Source organism: Mauremys reevesii, linkage group 7, assembly GCF_016161935.1.
Source record: "Mauremys reevesii isolate NIE-2019 linkage group 7, ASM1616193v1, whole genome shotgun sequence".
In the NCBI taxonomy this organism is placed as follows: Eukaryota; Metazoa; Chordata; order Testudines; family Geoemydidae; genus Mauremys; species Mauremys reevesii.
In genome coordinates, this window is record NC_052629.1 from 69,470,873 (window position 1) to 69,489,846 (window position 18,974).

At 44.3% G+C, this 18,974-nt stretch overlaps 1 protein-coding gene across 6 annotated transcripts in view; it reads right to left on the reverse strand.

The window, feature by feature from the left end:
* Positions 1-18,974, reverse strand: part of PIK3AP1 (phosphoinositide-3-kinase adaptor protein 1) — a 77,243-nt gene that overhangs the window by 24,813 nt on the left and 33,456 nt on the right. For all 6 annotated transcript variants that reach the window (XM_039546203.1, XM_039546204.1, XM_039546205.1 and 3 more), the window contains exons 3-8: positions 16,776-16,924; positions 12,672-12,816; positions 8,532-8,674; positions 7,652-7,784; positions 3,780-3,976; positions 1,602-1,791 (exon numbers count right to left, since the gene is read on the reverse strand). In XM_039546203.1, the coding sequence (XP_039402137.1) occupies positions 1,602-1,791; positions 3,780-3,976; positions 7,652-7,784; positions 8,532-8,674; positions 12,672-12,816; positions 16,776-16,924 (957 nt within the window). The remainder of the gene's footprint in view (positions 1-1,601; positions 1,792-3,779; positions 3,977-7,651; positions 7,785-8,531; positions 8,675-12,671; positions 12,817-16,775; positions 16,925-18,974) is intronic.

Here is an 18,974-nt window from a genome sequence, read left to right on the forward strand (position 1 = left end):
CATGCAGAGTACAGAAAACACAGCACAGCTCTGGACACAAGAGCAAACACACTGTTACAGAAAGCGCGAAAGGCTCTTTGTCCATGCAGACAGACCAAACCTCAGATTTAAAGAACAGCTCTGTTCTGCAGAGTTTTTAAGATGTCACCCTCTTGTTCAGATCTGCTCCTTGTGCGAATTCAGAGCCAAGATGCCCATTTGTGACAGAACTTTTTGTTCTTTACTTCCGCCAGCACTGCAGAGCCCATACAGCAGTGTGTAAGCTGGATTCAGTTACTTTTTGTGCCCCAAGAGAATCACTTCGTTCTAGTCTTTCAGACCTCTGCAAAGCCACCAAAGTCACTGGCCTTGTGTATGTGTCGCGAGAGCACATTGGGGCCTACAGAACCTTTGCCACTGGTGAGGTTCAGGAAGTGCAGCCCGAGTCAGACCCCAAGTTTGCAGGACTGGCAATCAGCCCACTTTTACTCATCAACTGAGCACATTTGATCTGAAGTCGGAGAACACAGTACGGAATCTCATGAGGCCATTTTGAGAGCATAGCTGCATTCTACATTCCGATTCAAAAGTCTCAGAGAGTAAGTTATAGGAAACCCTACATCAAAAGAATGAGTAAGTTACTGCATTTCTGTAGAGTCTCGGCATTTCAACCCACTAAACTCAACTAGTTTTTCCTCCAAGTTTTTTGCCCTGCCCATATTAAATACCTTACACAGAGATCCACCCAGTCTCCATAGAACTATCCAAACCAACATCTAGAAACCAATTCTATGCAGACTACTTCTGAAACAGCACACGCTAGCCACAGCTCCCCAGCCCTCACTCAAGTACTAGGGACAACAGGATCTTTGTGGCTGAGGCATTCAATTGTTCCTGCTGCTTATTCTCCACCTGAAATCCTAACCACCTGGTTTTGTAGCAACATAACCATCTCCACAGCAACCAAATGAGACATCACAAAGACGGGATTATGAATTCAGGTGAAGAACAAACAGCAGTGGCAAATGAACCCTAAGCAACACAGATCTTGTTTTATAGTTTCCTTCAAATTCATATGGGGAGGGGGGAGCAATCCAAGATATATTGTCTATACGCAGAAGTGTTTCAGTAGGAGAAGTCTCCTCTAAGGCAGTGAATTGTTTTAAGTGTCAATACCCTCCCCTCCCCTCCACTGACAGCTGATTTTCTCACAAGCAGTTAAACAGTAGCAACCCACACTTTTTAACTTGTCCTGCCTCCCCTCAAGTCACTACATTGGCTTCTCAGCTTCTACATCAGATTGTAGTTCTTTGTCCTTCCTCTTAAGAGATCAGCCCTACCGTACAGGAGGTGCCTTTTTTTAACATACTCCTTTCATGCAGAGCAAGATCTGCAGTCTAATGATGAAAGTGTTACTTCTTTTTATGCCTGTTATCTCAAAGCCAACAGTAGCCCAACCATCTTTTAGTGTTGCTGGTGTGGACAGAGCAGAAATGTTACAATCAAAACACATTATAAATGCAGTCAGGGAACTGCTATGTGTAAACACTCATCAAACTAAATCTCTTATTTTGTTAAGCCAAGGCCTGCAACACTCCACACAACTTAAAGTCTATACATACACAGATCATCTGTGGCATCAGGGGCAAAGTTGGCCATGGATTCATAGAGCTCATCATCACAGCCAGGATTCAGGGAGCATTTCATCAGCAGGTCGGTGGAGAGGTGAGCCATGGACTCATAAACAGAGTCATCTTCCTCGCCCTGCATCAGCTCCTCCTTAATGTGACTCTTCAGCATATCAGCAGTTTCCTGGAGGAGGGAGTATAAGCAAAAGAATCAGTAAAGAGAGGATCTGAGAAATAAAGCTGCTCTTGCTGTGTGAAGTGCAGTGTATTAGCATGTTCAGATTTACTGAGTGATGTGCAAAATGTTTTTAAAAGTTGCCTGCATCCCGTGTCCAGAGTTAGGAGATTTAATTGCTGCCCATGCTATAAGCAAGCAGAGGACGTAAGTCTCCAGGGACATCAGTCTGGTATTTTTCACCAGCACATCCATCTTCCGAGCCCACAACTGCATCTGCAAGTCTCCCCTTCTGGAAAATCAGTGCCAATATCAGGATAAGTCTGCCATGCACTTGTTATGGAAAGAGCCTTCCAGTGTAAACCCATATCTAAGGTGGTGATGGCTCAACAGAAGCTGCCGTTGGAGCCTTGAGCTGGAGATGTGGGTCGAAGAAACAGTTCCTTACACCCCAAGCACTGTGAGAAAGGGCCACCCCCTGCTTCACTCTGGATTTAGTTTCCTCTTTTTTTGACAGCTGTACCAGAACATGAAGCTACGTGTTCTGGAAGTGCACAGCCCACCTCCTCCGAGAGACCAACAGGAAACCTCACAGCTGATCATCGCTCGTGTAATACCAGCAACTTTCATTTCTCAGGGCAATGGAATTCTTTGTGCAGCTGCTGCGCTAGAGAGCAGCACTAACTTTACAAGGCCTGTGCTGGTAAGGCAGAACGCTTCCCAAGCTGCTCTCCCCAAAACCCAGCACTGACTATGCTCCAGGCCCAGCCACTAGCTCTCTGCCATACAGCTGGAAGGAGCCGTCTCACCTCGCCTCCTCTAGCTATTGCTACAGTGCCTTTTTAGTTGTTAGCATCTCTGGCTCTCGCCCCGACCAGTGGCTGCACTAACGCAGACCACTGACCTGTGCTTACAGTAAACGGGACATGGGGGATAGCGCATTGGGGCTGCTATTTCAAGCCTGACTAGCTCTCTCACCACAACAGGCGTGAGAGAAACAGCTAGCACAGGTCAGGCCAGGCCTGTGACGCTCGTGGTGTATTTACCAAAGAATAGGGCTGGAGGCAGCTGGATTTTCTCAGCCTCCTGCACTTCTCCCGGAAGTACACAGGTTTTAATGAAAGAGAGGTGATTCACAGCCTTGTAACCCCACTGATTTCGGGGCAAAGCCACACAACCTAGCTAGTAGCTTCCCATCAGAAGCCTGCACAGTCCATTTTAGTCTGTCACTTGCCTTTGTGCAGAAAACCATCACAAGACCTAAGCAGCACCCAAGTCTTCAAAACAGGGCTTCACCTCTACTGAGCAGGGCCAACGTCCCCCTCCATCATCTCATTAAGTCCCTCCACTTTTGACCATGTAACCCCCAAGCTAACAAGTGCAGGACCTTCTGCACAGAGATCTAAACCCAAGGCGTCACCCTTGTGCTTGCAACGTGCTTGTCACTTTCAGAGCACTTCCCCTCAGCTCCTTTTCCTGCTGCTTTGAAGTGACAACCATGCAAAGACTTTGAAGTGCAGGCAATCAGAGAGAGTTCTGGGGCCCCAATGTCCCAGCACACTCTGAGTCAGTGCCGTGGCACTTCTCTGGACAGAACAGGATGGAGGGGCTGCAGCTTTGGCAGCATTAGGGTTTATCTCAGGGGCTTCACACCAGGGGTCGGATGCCACGGACGCATCGGTAGCAGCATGCTGGTCCCGAGGGTTGTGAGTGAAGGGGACCAGAAGTACATACTCTGTTTCTATCTCTTCTGCTCCTCTCTGAGAGCCCTCTACCCATCTTCCCCAGTCTCCCATGCTGCACCCAGCTGCTAGCCCCATCTTACAGCAGAGAGGAGCCATGGTATGCCAACTTCCCCTCCACCCTTCTTCACTGCTTGCCATCCCAGTGCGCAGCACCGTCCTCAGTGACAGGTTACCAGCCTGACGGACAGCAATCTGGGGCAGCTTTCACTGTACAAAGTGCATGCCCTCCAGCAGCACCTTGCTCCCTCTTACCACGTATTCGTCAATGAACTGCCGCAGGTCCTTAAAGCCATGGTTTTCGGCAATGTTGTTCGGGTAGTACCCATACTTGTTGGCTACACTGTAGGCTTGCAGGGCTCCTGGGCAAGTAAGCAGCAGCGCTGTAAGGTTCTTCAGACCATATTTTGCAGCGAAGTGAAGTAGCGTCGGCAGCTCTTCGTCCCTCTGATCTGAGAGAACAAAGGCTTTTAGAAATCAAGCTCCTCTCTGGCATCAACACACCCGGTGGGTGATGAATGCAGCGGCTAGTAAAGGGGGAGGCACACAAAAGCAGCACATTAAATAGCCCTGGAAGAGCTCCACCATGTCAGAATGGAGCGGAGCTTGGCTTGTAGAGCTGAGCCAGCCAGAGCTATCTAGGACATTCGGATGCCCAGTTCCCATTGGTTTTCCTGGGAGTTTGGCATCCAAATCCCTTAAGGCATTTCAAAGCTGCAACTTAGCCATGAAAATCTCAGCTTCAAAGACACTTAGATCCTCTCATGAAAAATGCTGCAGGAAGGCACACCTGCCTGGCACACTGGGGCACCACTGGCGCTGCAGCTGGAAGGGCAGGGAGAAGAGAGTGAAAATGGGAAAAGCTGTTCTCTGGTGAATGCATCAGCAACATGAGGTAGGGGAGCACATCAGGTGTTGGGGGCGGGGTAGTGAACCCTCAAGAAACTAGATGGCAGAGTTAGCAACGAACAAGGTGCATTCTCACTAAACAGTGGAAGACACATGACGTCATGGTGAAGAAACACATGGCTAATTTCAGTCTGAGCAAAGTTCGTAAACTCGCCTCCCAGAGTGCCTGTGCATGTGCTGGTTCCATGCCAAGGAGCATGCTTTGCTCATGAATACTGGTGAAGCAGATGTGCACAGCCCATGTCAGGCACTGCCCAGGACAGAGGCTGAGGAAGGCTCCATCTGGCATGGGGGAAAAGGGAGCTGCCTGGTTTACTGGGGCTCTTTCTGGATATTCAAGGAGCAGCACTGTTCAGCCAATCCCGGCTAGGTGTCAGCAAAGTGAGGATCAGGAGATTAAACACAGAGGCAGGCAATACAGAAGAGGGATAGGGGAAAATACTGCCAAAAAGGGGTCCTGGGGTGCTGGCCAAGATCCCCAAAAGCCATGTGCTAATCCCAGGGAATTCGGCAGCACTCTGACCACAACAACAAGGTACTGCACCTGGAAAGGCTGCTCTGATCCAGGCATTTAAAATCAAATCTCCCACTACCAAACTGGGCCTGTTTTCAGAGACATTGCTGTGTCTCACTGATGAGACTGTACGCGCTGCCCAGGCAGGTCCTAAGGCACATGGTCAAGGTGGTCTTCACTGCACTCATTACTTTTACAAAAACAGTTGGCCAAGACTTTCAGGAGTGACAAGTGATTTCAGGCCCTGGGCCTCCCAATTTACTCTAATTGTGAGCTCAACGGGAACAAGGAAGTGAAAGTGCATAAACTGTCACAATCACCTAGAATAACCAATGTTGATGGGAAAAGGTACAAAAAGGAGACAGAAGATTGAATTAGTCCAAACATAAAGGCCTCCTGATACAATTCAAGGACTGTGTTAAGAACATGACTGGTGAACAAGAGGGACTGAGGACCAAAAATGACTAAACCAAAATGGGTATGTTGGATATTAGGCCTAACTGAGGGAGAAAATAATGAGGGGATGGGCTATTGCACCCGGCACTCCCTTTTGGGGTCATTAAGAGACTTTGGGGAGAAAAATTGGCTACTGGCGCAAGTTTCACCATCATGGCTGCCACCTCCAACATCTACTGGGATCTTTTTTGTCCTAAGCTTGAGGGATGCGTGACCAGACTGGGTCAGAGAGAGGGACCCAGATGCCATCACCACCCTACCAGCTCCATCTGAATGCCAACCACCACCAGGGATGCAAGACTGTGTCTCCCCCCCCCTCCCCCCCCGCTCCTTGGTGTGATCCCAACTACATATGGGGGGCTGGGGGGGGCTTAGCTAGGCTACAAAAAGAGGAAAGAGTTATGAGTTGGAGTGATAGTTCTGAAAGATGTGATGTTGAGCGGTCAAAAAAAAAAAAAACAGGAAACAGGATTAAAAAGGGATCAAAAATAGGATATAGAATAAGACTGAGAATATATTATTTATATATATAGATACGCCGTATACTCCATCGATGTGTACTGATCACAGATCCTCTCTCCTCTCAAAAAGAAATTCTAGCACTAGAAAAACAAAAAAAAAGAGCAAAGAAAAAAAAAAATGATTAGAGGAGAAGAGAAGAGAAAGAGAGAAGAAAAAGAGGCTAGCTAAAGACAAAGAGAAAAAGAGAAGAGAAAGGGGGGGGTATATGATAGTATAATAAAAATGAATGGATGAAAGAAAATAAAAGTTAAAAGTTTTATTATAATACAACAACAAATACAACAGAAATTAAAAATGAAAGGCAGCAAAAAAAATAAAAAAAATAAAATTTCTTTTCTTCTTCACGCCGCGCAGCACAGTCAAGGAACTCCTTAGGAGGTTGAGGAGAGGAGGGACTAACTATACTAGGAAATGTTTAAAAGGGAAATATATTCATGGGTGGCTAAGTCCATAAATGGCTATTAGCCAGGATGGGTAAGAATGGTGTCCCTAGCCTGTTCATCAGAGGATGGAGAGATGGGAGAGAGAGAGAGATTGATCATTTTGCCTTAGGTGTTCACCCTCAGGGGGGGGGCTGGCATTGCCTGTCGTCGTAGACAGATACTGGGCTAGATGGACCTTTGGTCTGACCCGGTACGGCCTTTCTTATGTTCTTATATGTTCTATCTTTTCCTTCCCTGCCTTACCTCTTCTCTTTCCTATCTCCTTTTTCCTTTTGTCTAAGAACAGTCCAGCTTAGTCAGCCAACACTGCTGTAAGCCTGTCACCAGAAAGGCAGCTAAAAGCTACGCCCTAGACAGCCCAGTGCTGGAACAAGTTTGCCAGTCTCGCTGTGGCTGATCAGACCGTGTGCTGTGCCTGTGTTTTTCCAAGAGTGGGGCTGCAAGTGAGAGTCAGCATCAGCGAGAAGCTACATTTGCTCTCTTTGCTGCTCTTTCCTCTCCCCTGGTGTCTGTGTTTATCTCAACTTGTCTTCTAAGAAATGGGATCGGCTTTAACAAGTACAGCAACAATGACAGCTCCAGTCCAGCTTATCTCATTTCTTTTCTCCCCCCCCCTCCCCCAAGGACAGTTATTACCAAATACCAACTAAAGACTGTCAAATGCAGGGGGAGGGGGTGGCCTTCTAAAAACTCTCTCCAGCTAAAGGAAAGGGAACAAGGGATGTTGTTAAAATGAAAACTGGATTTAATACCCTACATTTCAAATGCTATTAACTGTTTTTCCTTCTTTTCTGTATCTTTCAATAAATAGTTTAATGGGTTTCTTTGTTTGTTTGTTTGTTTTTTGCATTGCTGAGGTCTCTAGATACCAAACCCCAAACCTTGTTTAATGTTGGACAGTGACTAGGTTATGTTAATGCCTTTGTCTCTTTGGGCCCCTTTATTCCATCTAAATTAATACAACAGCACCCAGTTTAACACCTTGAAAGGGAGCTCATTTTCAGAGAGCAGGGGCTCAATTTTCTTTTAAAGATGGCCCATGTTGGGTGCCCAACATCACTAGGCCCTTGATGCTTCAAGATTTTGAACATCAAGATTTTGAAAATCTTGGCCATAGATTATTGTCCACCCTGCCCCAGGCCTGCCAAGATAATGGTTCTTTCCTCCATTCTTTGTGTGTTAAAACCCTGTAGTTCCATTTTACATGGTGCTGCAGGCGACTCATTTTACAGCCACTGATTACAGGCAGAGAGTTGTAACAAGGACATTTTTTAAAGACTTACTTGTTGTCATATCTTCTTCCTCCAGCTGGTTGATTCCAAACAGGTGCAAGCCACTTGCAGGAATGTTGTTCTTCAATGACTCAGTCAACAGTTTGTCCAGAGCTTCTATGTTATATGGTACTATTTTAAAGGCCTGAACAGAAGTGAAAAGTAATTTATCTTGTGGGCATTTTTAGGCCAGACATTCAGTTCAGTTTGGATGTATAAAGTAAGTTAAAAACAAAAAACTAAGTCAAAAGAAGAGAATGCTAAACACTCAAAGACCAGAAGGGCCAAAGTTAAGGTTGTACGTGCAATTTTAACTGCTTCCCGATGCATATTCATGATACTATATTTAGTTACATGATTAGTTGCTATTATTCTCAGTGACTGAGTATGCAGGTTGGAAAGCACAGTGAGTGAGTCTAGAATGCAAAAATTACGGTAAGTCATTTCCTGAAACAGAAGTGAAAAATGAAGGAGTTACTTTACTTTTTGTGATATGCTCAACTAGCCTGGTCAGTTTCGCATGTTGCACAAGGCTTTTATGTTTGGCTTTCCAAATGATTTGTTATTTCTTGAAGACTTATTCCAGGTTCTGTAAAATCCAGTTTCTCAAGTTAGCAAAGTCTAAACTAGGGGGGTTAAATTACTGCATTTTCCTTGAGCTGCCAATAGATCTAAGAGTTACCATAGCTCCTCAAAGGGAGAGAGCACACTCTGCTTTCTGCAGATGGGAAACATTAGGCCTAATTAATATTGACTGCGATAAAACAATGAGATTACATTTCTATCCTTCCAGCAAGCTCTTTCCTTCCGAGCGCTTTGGATATCTTTTTTGCTCACCTCCTGCCCCAGAAAGAGCTGATTTCAAAAGTTGCCTTTTGTCCATTGTCATTACCTGGCACATGAACTCCACTGGATTAGCTGCATTGGCCAACAAGTTGCCGATCTCTTCCATGTCACTGTAATAGCTGATATTCGCTTCCCCCAACATCAAGTCACCTGAATATATCCGCAGAGATGCTGCTCCAGATGTTAAGTCTTTCAAAGGAAAGGAAAACAATCCCCAGTAAAAACAGGCAATGAGCGTGAGCACCCAGAAGCAGCACTGACATTAGGAGGGGTTTCACTCCACTCCACCAGCATAAGCTTTTCAATTGTGGGTGAATCTGGCATGTGTCAGTAGGGTTGCCAATTTTGGTTGGATGTATTCCTGGAGATTTCATCACATGACATAATCTTTAATTCCTATCTATCTCACAGAGCTGGAAGGGACCCTGAAAGGTCATTGAGTCCAGCCCCCTGCCTTCACTAGGCAGGACCAAGTACTGATTTTGCCCCAGATCCCTAAGTGGCCCCCTCAAGGATTGAACTCACAACCCTGGATTTAGCAGGCCAATGCTTAAACCACTGAGCTATCACAGTTTTAATCACATTGTTAAACAATAGAATACCAATTGAAATGTGTTAAATATTTTGGATGTTTTTTCCCACATTTTCATACATATTGTATTCTGTACTGTAATTGAAATCAAAGTGTATATTATTTTTTATTACAAATATTTGCACTGTAAACATGATAAACAAAATAAATAGTAATTTTCAGTTCACCTCATTCAAGTACTGTAGTGCAATCTTTTTAAGTGCAACTTACAAGTGTAGGGTTTTTTTGTTACATAACTGCACTCAAAAACAAAACAATATAAAACTTCAGAGCCTACAAGTCCACTCAGTCCTACTTCTTGGTCAGCCAATCGCTAAGACAAACAAGTTTGTTTACATTTAAAGGAGATAATGCTGACCTCTTTTTATTTACAATGTCACCAGAAAGTGAGAACAGGCATTTGCATGGCACTTTCGTAGCTGGCATTGCAAGGTATTTATGTGCAAGATATGCTAAACATTTGTATGCTCCTTTATGCTTTGGCCACCATTCCAGAGGACATGCATCCATGATGATGACGCTCGTTAAAAAAACGATGCATTAATTAAATTTGTGACTGAACTCCTTGGCGGAGAATTGATTTTCCCCTGCTCTGTTTTACCCACATTCCGCCATATATTTCTTGTCGTAGCCATCTTGGATGATGACCCAGCACATGTTGTTCATTTTAAGAACACTTTCACTGCAGATTTCACGAAACACAAAGAAGGTACCAATGTGAGATTTCTAAAGATAGCTACAGCACTTGACCAAAGGTTTAAGAATCTGAAGTGCCTTCCAAAATCTGAGGGGACAAGGTGGGGAGCATGCTTTCAGAAGTCTTAAAACAGAAACATTCCAATGCGGAAACTACAGAACCCGAAACACCAAAAAAGAAAATCAACCTTCTGCTTGTGGCATCTGACTCAGATGATGAAAATGAATGGTGTGCACTGCTTTGGATTGTTATCGAGCAGAACTCATCATCGGCATGGACGCATGTCCTCTGGAATGGTGGTTGAAGCATGAAGGGACATAGGAATCTTTAGCATATTTGGCATGTAAATATCTTGCAATGCCAGCTACAACAGTGCCATGAGAACACCTGTTCTCGCTTTCAGGTGACATTGTGAACAAGAAACGGTCAGCATTATCTCCTGGAAATGTAAATGAACTTGTTTGTCTGAGCGATTGGCTTCACAAGAAGTGGACTTCCAGGATCTAAAATTTTACATTGTTTTATTTTTGAATGCAGTTTTTTTGTACATAATTCTACATTTGTAAGTTCAACTTTCATGATAAAGAGATTGCACTACAGTACTCGTATTAGGTGAACTGAAAAATACTATTTCTTTTGGTTTTTACAGTGCAAATATTTGTAATAAAAATAACTATAAAGCGAGCACTGTACATTTTGTATTGTGTTGTAATTGAAATCAATATTTTTGAAAATGTAGAAAACATCCCAAAATATTTAAATAGTATTCTATTGTTATTTAACAGTGGGATTAATCGCGTGATTAATCGTGATTAATTTTTTTAATCGCTTGACAGCCTTAGTATTTACATTAACAGTCTTGTTTTAGACACACTACCTTAACCGTTTGCTGGGCCAAGTTCTCCTCATTCTACCACTGACTTCTGGGAGGCTGAAGAGGTGTAATGGTTTGGCCCTCTATTCCTCAGACTGTCACATTATGACATTATGTGCAAATAATGATTTTTTGATTTGCTGTCTGTTCCAGGAAAAAAAGATTTTGTTTCTAGTCAAAACTAACATTTTTCAGAAAACCAAAAAGTTGGGAAAAAAAGTTGTTTCATTTGAGGTTTTTTTATTTTTTTTTAAAATAAAATTGAAGGAACTTTCTTAATGAAAAATCATTTCAAATTGAACAATCAAAACATTTTGTTTTGACTTTTTCGGGGGGGAAAATTAAGATTTTTATTTTTCAACCAAAACCATTCATGACTTTGACATGAATTCACAAAATGTTTTGGTCAACATGAATTTGCATTTTGTGCTGAAAAAACTTTCAGATGAAAAATGTTGCCCAGTTCTAATTATGACTTTTTCTCAAATGAAGCAACAGAGCCACTTGACTCAAGAAATCTAAATGAATGTGGATTAACTAGCACTATAGGGAAGCTACCACAAATTTATAAGACACCTCGGAAACCCCACTGCTAAACTTTGGGCCAAAAATCTAAGTTTAGGTTCGTAATTTTCAGTCTGGTTGTTTTACAAACCCAGAGCGAATAAATGGGTTTGCATGAATTAAAGAGCAAGCTACACTAATCAGTTTGTTAGAGACTTGTGTAATGAATTATGTACCACAAATATATATTAAATAATGATTGTATATATTACTGTTAGGAAATAGAAAGGTCTGTTTGCTTTTTGTATGTGTTTTGGGGGATGCAGCAGTTCAGATTGTGCTGATAAGAAAAGTGGTTTGCATATCTTATCAGTAAAATTATTGGCCTATGCAGACAGGAAGGTGAAGAAGAGGGAGCTGGTAGCTTTGGAGAAAATCCGGTGCACACCCTCTCCCTCCCAGCAAGACAAGCTAAATGTATAAAAACCCAGAGCCACAAAATCATACCAGTAAGAAGAATAAACAACTACTGTAAGACAAGAATGACTGGATGGAGTCAATGGGGTTGAAAGCAGAGAATAGATGTGTTGGAAACCAGACAGAAAAAAGTAAGTTTTAGCAGGATAAGCACGAATGCATTATTTGAGGTTAGTTATTGTGATTTACATATGATAAACTAGTGGTTTGGACTAGATAAGGACACAGATTAGGTAACTTGGTAAACTGAGTCTGCACAAAGTTAAGGAACAGGGAATAAAAGATAGAGACTGACAATAAGAAAGTGGAGAAGACACAGGGGAAGAAGAGTTGAACATAGCAGAGACAAAACTGCTTAAATGTCAAACTTTCCTAGTAGTTATATTTTGTGCCTATACTACCCAGCTGTGTCCTTTGAAGCCATTCCGTACAAAGAAGGCCATTTCTGGCATCAATCTTTTTCTGATGCCCTGGTGACGGTGATAATATTTTGCACTTCTATGGGTTCATTCAGCTTCCAAATGCTTCACAAGTGATAACTGTTCTTCAAAACGCCCAATGAGGAGGGCAAGCATTACAATCCTGACCTTACTGATTGGAGACACAAACGCACAGGGGACAATCCCACACTAAGGGTACGTCTATGCTACCTGCCGGATCGGCGGGTAGTGTTCGATGTATTGAGGATCGATTTATCGTGTCTCGTCTGGACGCGATAAATCGATCCGCTAATCGACGCCCGTACTCCACCTCGGCAGGAGGAGTGAGCAGAGTCGATGGGGGAGCCACGGCAATCGACTCGCTGCCATGAGGACGGCCAGGTAAGTCTAACTAAGATATTTCGACTTCAGCTACGCTATTTGTGTAGCTGAAGTTGCATATCTTAGTTCGAACCCCCCTGCTAGTGTAGCCCAGGCCTCAGACGCAGACCTGGGAGGAAGTAGAAGTTTGTGATTTCCCTGCCTCTAGCTTTTTGTGTTCCAACCTCTAGATTGTTCCCATCTGCAACAGTTTAATTCCCAGAGGGAGAAGTTCTACCTACCAGGAGCCTGTACAGAGACAGTGTATTCATTTTCCATCTTGGCTGGCACACGCACAGATTGAGCATTCTCTGGAAAGAATTCAACTTCTGTTCTCACTTGACAATCCAGTTTACATTTCATGATAATATAAAGTGTTGTCTGCACCTAGGAGTAAAGGCATCACAACATGTAGGTTCACAATATCCTAGAGCAGTTCTTCATTGCAACCCCCGCGCTGCTCTCCCCTCTGCTGAATTCAGCTCAGAGCAGTGGGGACACCTTTTCAGGGCTTCTAAACTCCACTTGGAAAAAGTAACCCACTACAAGCGATTGCTTAGAAACTTCGTCCCTGTCAGGTTTCAGTATCACACACAGGGCTCTGTATCTGGGTTCTGTGGATGGCTGAATAAAGCTGAAGACAGTGGATTGGGGCAGGCTGTAAAACTGCCAGACATCCTGGTGCTTGCATCTGTGTGTAGGTGACAGGTTTTAATGCCCCAGGGCGCCATTTATATGGTGAAAATATGAAATCAGTGCTTGTGGCACCCACTAGCCAGGAAATGAAATCTCATGAGCACACTAGATCGGTTTCATTGGCATCATAAATGGCTCCCTTAGGCTCAAGAGCATGTGAAGGACAAGCCCTAAAACAAATATTGGACCATGTCTACATCGCGATCTATAATCCACAACTTCTAAGGCTTTGTCTACACTAGCACTTTTGTCAGTAAAACTTCTGTCGTTCAGAGGTATGAAAAACCACACACCCCTGACTGAGCAAAGTTTCACCGACAAAAAAAGGGATGAGGACAGTGCTATGTCTGCGGGAGACACTTTCCCACTGACATAGCTACCGCCACCGCTCATTGGGGGTAGTTTAATTATGCTGGCAGGAGAGCTCTCTCCCGCACTGGTACCACTGTGCAGCTGTAAGGTCTGTAGCGTAGACATCAGAAACTGGTTAACTCTCGGGGGAAGGGGCTATATTTTGCGTGTTGGAGCAGCACCTGGCACAACAGGGACCCAATCCCAGCTGCTTCTGCAATCTAAGTTATATGTAATTCCTTTGTGTTGCACAGATGAGGCAGTACCCAGAATGCCTAGTTTTGCTGCTCATGAATGTGATGCTTCTCAATTCCATCATAGCCTTGCACAGATTATAATTCTGTCAACAGCATCCTCCGCTCCAGGTATAAGCAGCAAGATCTCTTGTTATGAGCATACACTAGAGCAAACAGAGGAGTTTTGCAGATGGAGTTTGTGGACAGGGCTGGGATCTCTGCTACTTGCTTGTGCAGTTTCAGCTTCATAGCTTCTTACCCTGAAACTGAGTTTTTCCCGCTATTACTCCAAACAGCACAGCCATCATGATGTTATTGCTCATGCTCAGGAGAGGATCAAAGAAAGCAAATTGGAGCAAATATACATTTACTTTTCAGCCCCAAAAGGCGTATTATGACTTCCTCAGATTATTGGTTACTTCTTGTATCTATTTGTACAGCACCTGTCCAGCGAAAGCTCTATTTGTAATCCAAAGTATTTCAGTGCCACAGAACTATGAACTCTGAGAGGGGAAGTTAAACCAAAAATCACTCTCTCTTACATTATGCTGTAACTCTCACTCAGCTTCAGCTCTGCTGAACTGTGAAGGGGAGTGAATTCCTGGCCCAGACTCTCAGGTGAGGGATCTTACTGCCAGCCCTGGAGAATATTATCCTAGGGACTAATAAAACTCCCAGCCAATCTTAGTCTGCCAACACAGGGTATGGGCATCTAACATTTTATATGCTATAAAGTAAAGATAGTGTTACTCTTTTCTCACATAGCCAAGGCTTTAAAGATCACCAGTACCTTAAATGTAATCACTTAAGTGTTTTGTTACACTAGCAGGTCATCTACTACAGTGATTGTAATCTACCAGTATCCTGTAGGTCTTTTCATGCTCACAGTCTCTTATGCAGTAGACCAGGATCTCTCTACCATGCCATTCGGATAGAGCCTATTAAAAGCAGAGAATTCAGCCATTTCTAGGTACCAAAGACGACAGAGAAAGCCTACCTCAGCTTCTGATTTCCCCCTCAGTCTTAGATCATCTATGATTGTATCATGCCATGAGTTCGAGATTCCTAGCCATTGCCAGTGACACCTCGGACAATGCACTTATCCTCATTTTAAACATGAGGAAACAAAGGCAGAAGTGAGTTACCTACAGTACACGTCGTTGTGAGGCTTAATTCATGAAGGCCTGTTATCATCACGTGGAAGGCACTAGAAATGGATAAAGCTTTATAGCACGTATAGTGCTGGTAACACATGAGGCTATGATGTAACCTGGAAATGCCCTGAGATGATGGATTGTCCAGTAAATGCACAGGGGTGGTAGCAGCATCGTTCCCATGGATGTGGCACTTACAGATGTCCAGGAAGTTCCAAACGTACCCCAGGTTTCTTTTTTCAAGATGCTCAGCCCCACAAGATCTTGAGGCTGCCCAGTGCTCAGCCGACTTCCCAGTTAACTTTGCTCTCTGTGGTGAGGTTGTCTCCACGGTCAGTCATACCGAGGAGAGCACACAAAGATCTTAGGCCTCAGTCACAGGCGAGGATGTTTCACAAAACACAATCAGCTATTTCCTTTGAATCTATTCCCGCCCCCGTTCCGTCCCACTAAGGAATGCTTCTGCCACACAGGGCATCACTTCAGTTCAACAGCAGCATTCGTTCTCCTATGTTCCAGCGTGTTCAGATGCCACCACACACAGCCTTGTGCTACAGGTAGGTAAAGCTTAGAACTCCATTAGAAGCTCAAATTCAGTTACACATAGTGACCAGTAGGGGTCATGGCTGCTACAGTTAAACAAACCCTTGTCCCAGCCACAGGAGTTGCGAGTTTCACCTCTGTCACTCTCAGCACCCGCAGATCTGGAAGCAAAGACCTAAGAGTATGTTTCAGACCCACCACCCTCTCCGTCCCTCTCTGAACATGGGAGCATATTTTGCTACTGTGCATCTGAGCCAGAAATGCCCAGTATGGTAAAGCCATTTTAGATGAGGTGACAACAATACCGCCAACCTCTAGCATCCAAAAATCAAAGGTCGGTTGCAAAAATATTATGAATGGCTTAAAAATTCTTGTTAAATGGATTTTGGATTCTCAGTTGCCTAGTAATCTATGCTTTTATGGCTCATGTTTTCAAGCTTCTCTGCAACCATGAAGCCTAGAAACGCTAAATAAAAGCTGAGTGTCCCATGGTCACATGACTCCAGGAGCTGGGGCTTTAAAACAGACTCCAAATATGGAGAAACTATAAAAGCCTTGGAGTTGGCCACACCATGACAAGTATGGAAACATATCGAGTTGCTGCCCTTGTTTCATTGCACTAAAAGGCTAAGCTGGCGCCTTTTCCACAATGCACGAAAAGGAAATAACGTAAACTGGTGGTCACATTGCAACACTGCAGTGCTGCTTAGCTGTTGGGTTTTTCAAGTCTCCTGTAACAGTCAGTACCTTAAGTTGTATGGACATCAGATCTCAAACTGAGCAGTATCAGGCTGGGTCAGACCAGAACATATACCCCCAGATACGGAGGGAAGTGAAGTTGATGCTCCATTAGGTGGTGCTCTTGTGACAGAGTTTGCTGGGGCATATGTACAGTACTCTCCATTTGGGGGGAGAGGCGGGGGAGATGAGCTGTGCTGACAGAGATGCTGTCTTTCAGAAGAGACAGGAAACTGATCCAGAAAATTTGCAGGAAGTGCCTTGGGACCCTTACAAAATGGTGTGTTAACCCCAGAACCTATATAGTCCACCACAACTTATTATATCCCACCAACTTGAATAAGCTCATAAAAGCCTGAGCCTCTTCCACAACCTTCAGGTTGGGTGGCAACCCTGTTTAAGTCTTCATCGGAGGAGTTACAGTGCAGCCAGGACAACCGTAGGACACTGAGTGTCACGGTATTGCTCCTGGGCTGCGGGAAGGAATCTCAGGAGATGGAGACTCTGGGGGTGGGGCTGAAGGAAAAGAACAGAGCTTGGGTCTCCAGCATGGCAATGCAGAGCACAAGCCACTAGTGCACAGTACAATCCCATGTCAAGAACTCTAGAGGAAATGGACATACTGTACCCCACAGTGTATGCGGTCAGGCTGCACCACCAGGTCTCCCAGGGTGCTCTCGGATGTCCCGTGCTGCTGACTCATTGCAAGTTTCCTGGAATAAACTGGGGTTTTCTCGTCTTCTGCCTCTGTATCAGTCACAGAATCGCAGCCAGAGTCTAAACAAAGCAGACAGAATCCTGTTAGGCCATTCTCATGCACCAATAATACATGGATGCATGGAGAAACACATAAACCTCAAAGTATTCTAAAGGAGAACCTGCTGAAATTCTTAAACAAGAACTCAGAAAAGGAGATCTAGTTAAAAAAAGGGGAATCAACCAAGTTTCCTCATTTATTCCTGTAACGGGACGTCTGGGGTTGGTTTGCATTTGGCCACAGAGACATACAGCTCCACAGACCTGCTGTAGTGGCACTGAATATGCTTATTCAACAGCCCCATTCATATGAAAATGAAACTATAGTAAACATCAATTACAGGAATTTGGTCATCAGCTGGGCTGATTCTAACAGTCCACACTCCTCTCCCAAAGCTATTAAAGGATAATTGATCCCCCTTAGCGCCAATGATGAGCCTGCTTTTGAGGGCCTACTTGTATTGCTCACCACAGAGAGTTATATCAGACTATTGGATCCACTCTTTCTACTCCAACCCAATCAGTCTCTGTTAGGGTTCCCCCCCAACTCTGAACTCTGGGCTACAGATGTGGGGACCGGTGTGGAGACCCCTAAGCTTATATTCTGCCAACTTAGGTTAAAAACTTCCCCAAGGTACAAATTCCTTTCCTTGTCCTTGCTGACACCAACAAGTGATTTACACAAAAATTCAGGGGATGGTCACTTGGAATCCCTATCCCCCCAAAATATCCCCCCAAGCTCCTTCACTCCCTTTCCTGGGGAGGCTTGAGAATAATATACCAACTAATTCCCTTAGCAATGTGAGTACAGACCAGACCCTTTATCTTTAGAACACTAAAATCAATCAGGTTCTTAAAAGAAGAACTTTATTATAAAGAAAAAAGTAAAAGAATCACACCTGCAAAATTAGGATGGAAGGTAACTTTACAGGGTAATAAAAAGATTTAAAACACAGAGGACTCCCCTGTGAACTGAGTTCACAGTTACAAAAACAGGACTAAAACTACAGTCAAACCTCGCAATAACGTGCCCCGCCATAAAGCGAAATTGCATATAACGCGATCACAGGTTGGCTCCCCTTTAAGGTATAATACAGTACAGTACTGTACCAACGGTCCCCAACACCATGGCAGGGGAGAGAAGCTGCAGCCCCGCACCTGCCAGGGACAGAGAACTCCAAGGCTGCGGGCACCAGTGCTCTCTGTCCCCAGCAGGCACGAGGCCGCGGCTTCTCTCCCGCTTCAAGAGGAGCCGGGGCTCCCCGCCTGCCAGGGACAGAGAGCACCAGCCCCCGCAGCCCCGGAGTTCTCTGTCCCGCTTCATAAGAACACAAGAACGGCTGTACCGGGTCAGACCAAAGGTCCATCTAGCCCAGTATCTGTCTACCGACAGTGGCCAATGCCAGGTGCCCCAGAGGGAGTGAACCTAACAGGTATGATCAAATGATCTCTCTCCTGCCATCCATCTCCATCCTCTGACGAACAGAGGCTAGGGACACCATTCTTTACCCTTCCTGGCTAATAGCCATTTATGGACTTCACCACCATGAATTTATCCAGTTCTCTTTTAAACACTGTTATAGTCCTAGCCTTCACAACCTCCTCAGGTAAGGAGTTGCACAAGTTGACTGTGCACTGCATGAAGAAGAACTCCCTTTTTTTTGTTTTAAACCTGCTGCCTATTAATTTCATTTGGTGACCCCTAGTTCTTGTATTATGGGAATAAGTAAATAACTTTTCCTTATCCACTTTCTCAACATCACTCATGATTTTACATACCTCTATCATATCCCCGCTTAGTCTCCTCTTTTCCAAGCTGAAGAGACCTAGCCTCTTTAATCTTTCCTCGTATGGGACCCTCTCCAAACCCCTAATCATTTTGGTTGCCCTTTTCTGAACCTTTTCTAGTGCTAGAATATCTTTTTTGAGGTGAGGAGACCACACTATGTCCACTTGATCCCCCTGTCCACATGTTTGTTGACCCCTTCAGAGAACTCTAATAGATTAGTAAGACACGATTTCCCTTTACAGAAACCATGTTGACTATTGCTCAACAGTTTATGTTTTTCTA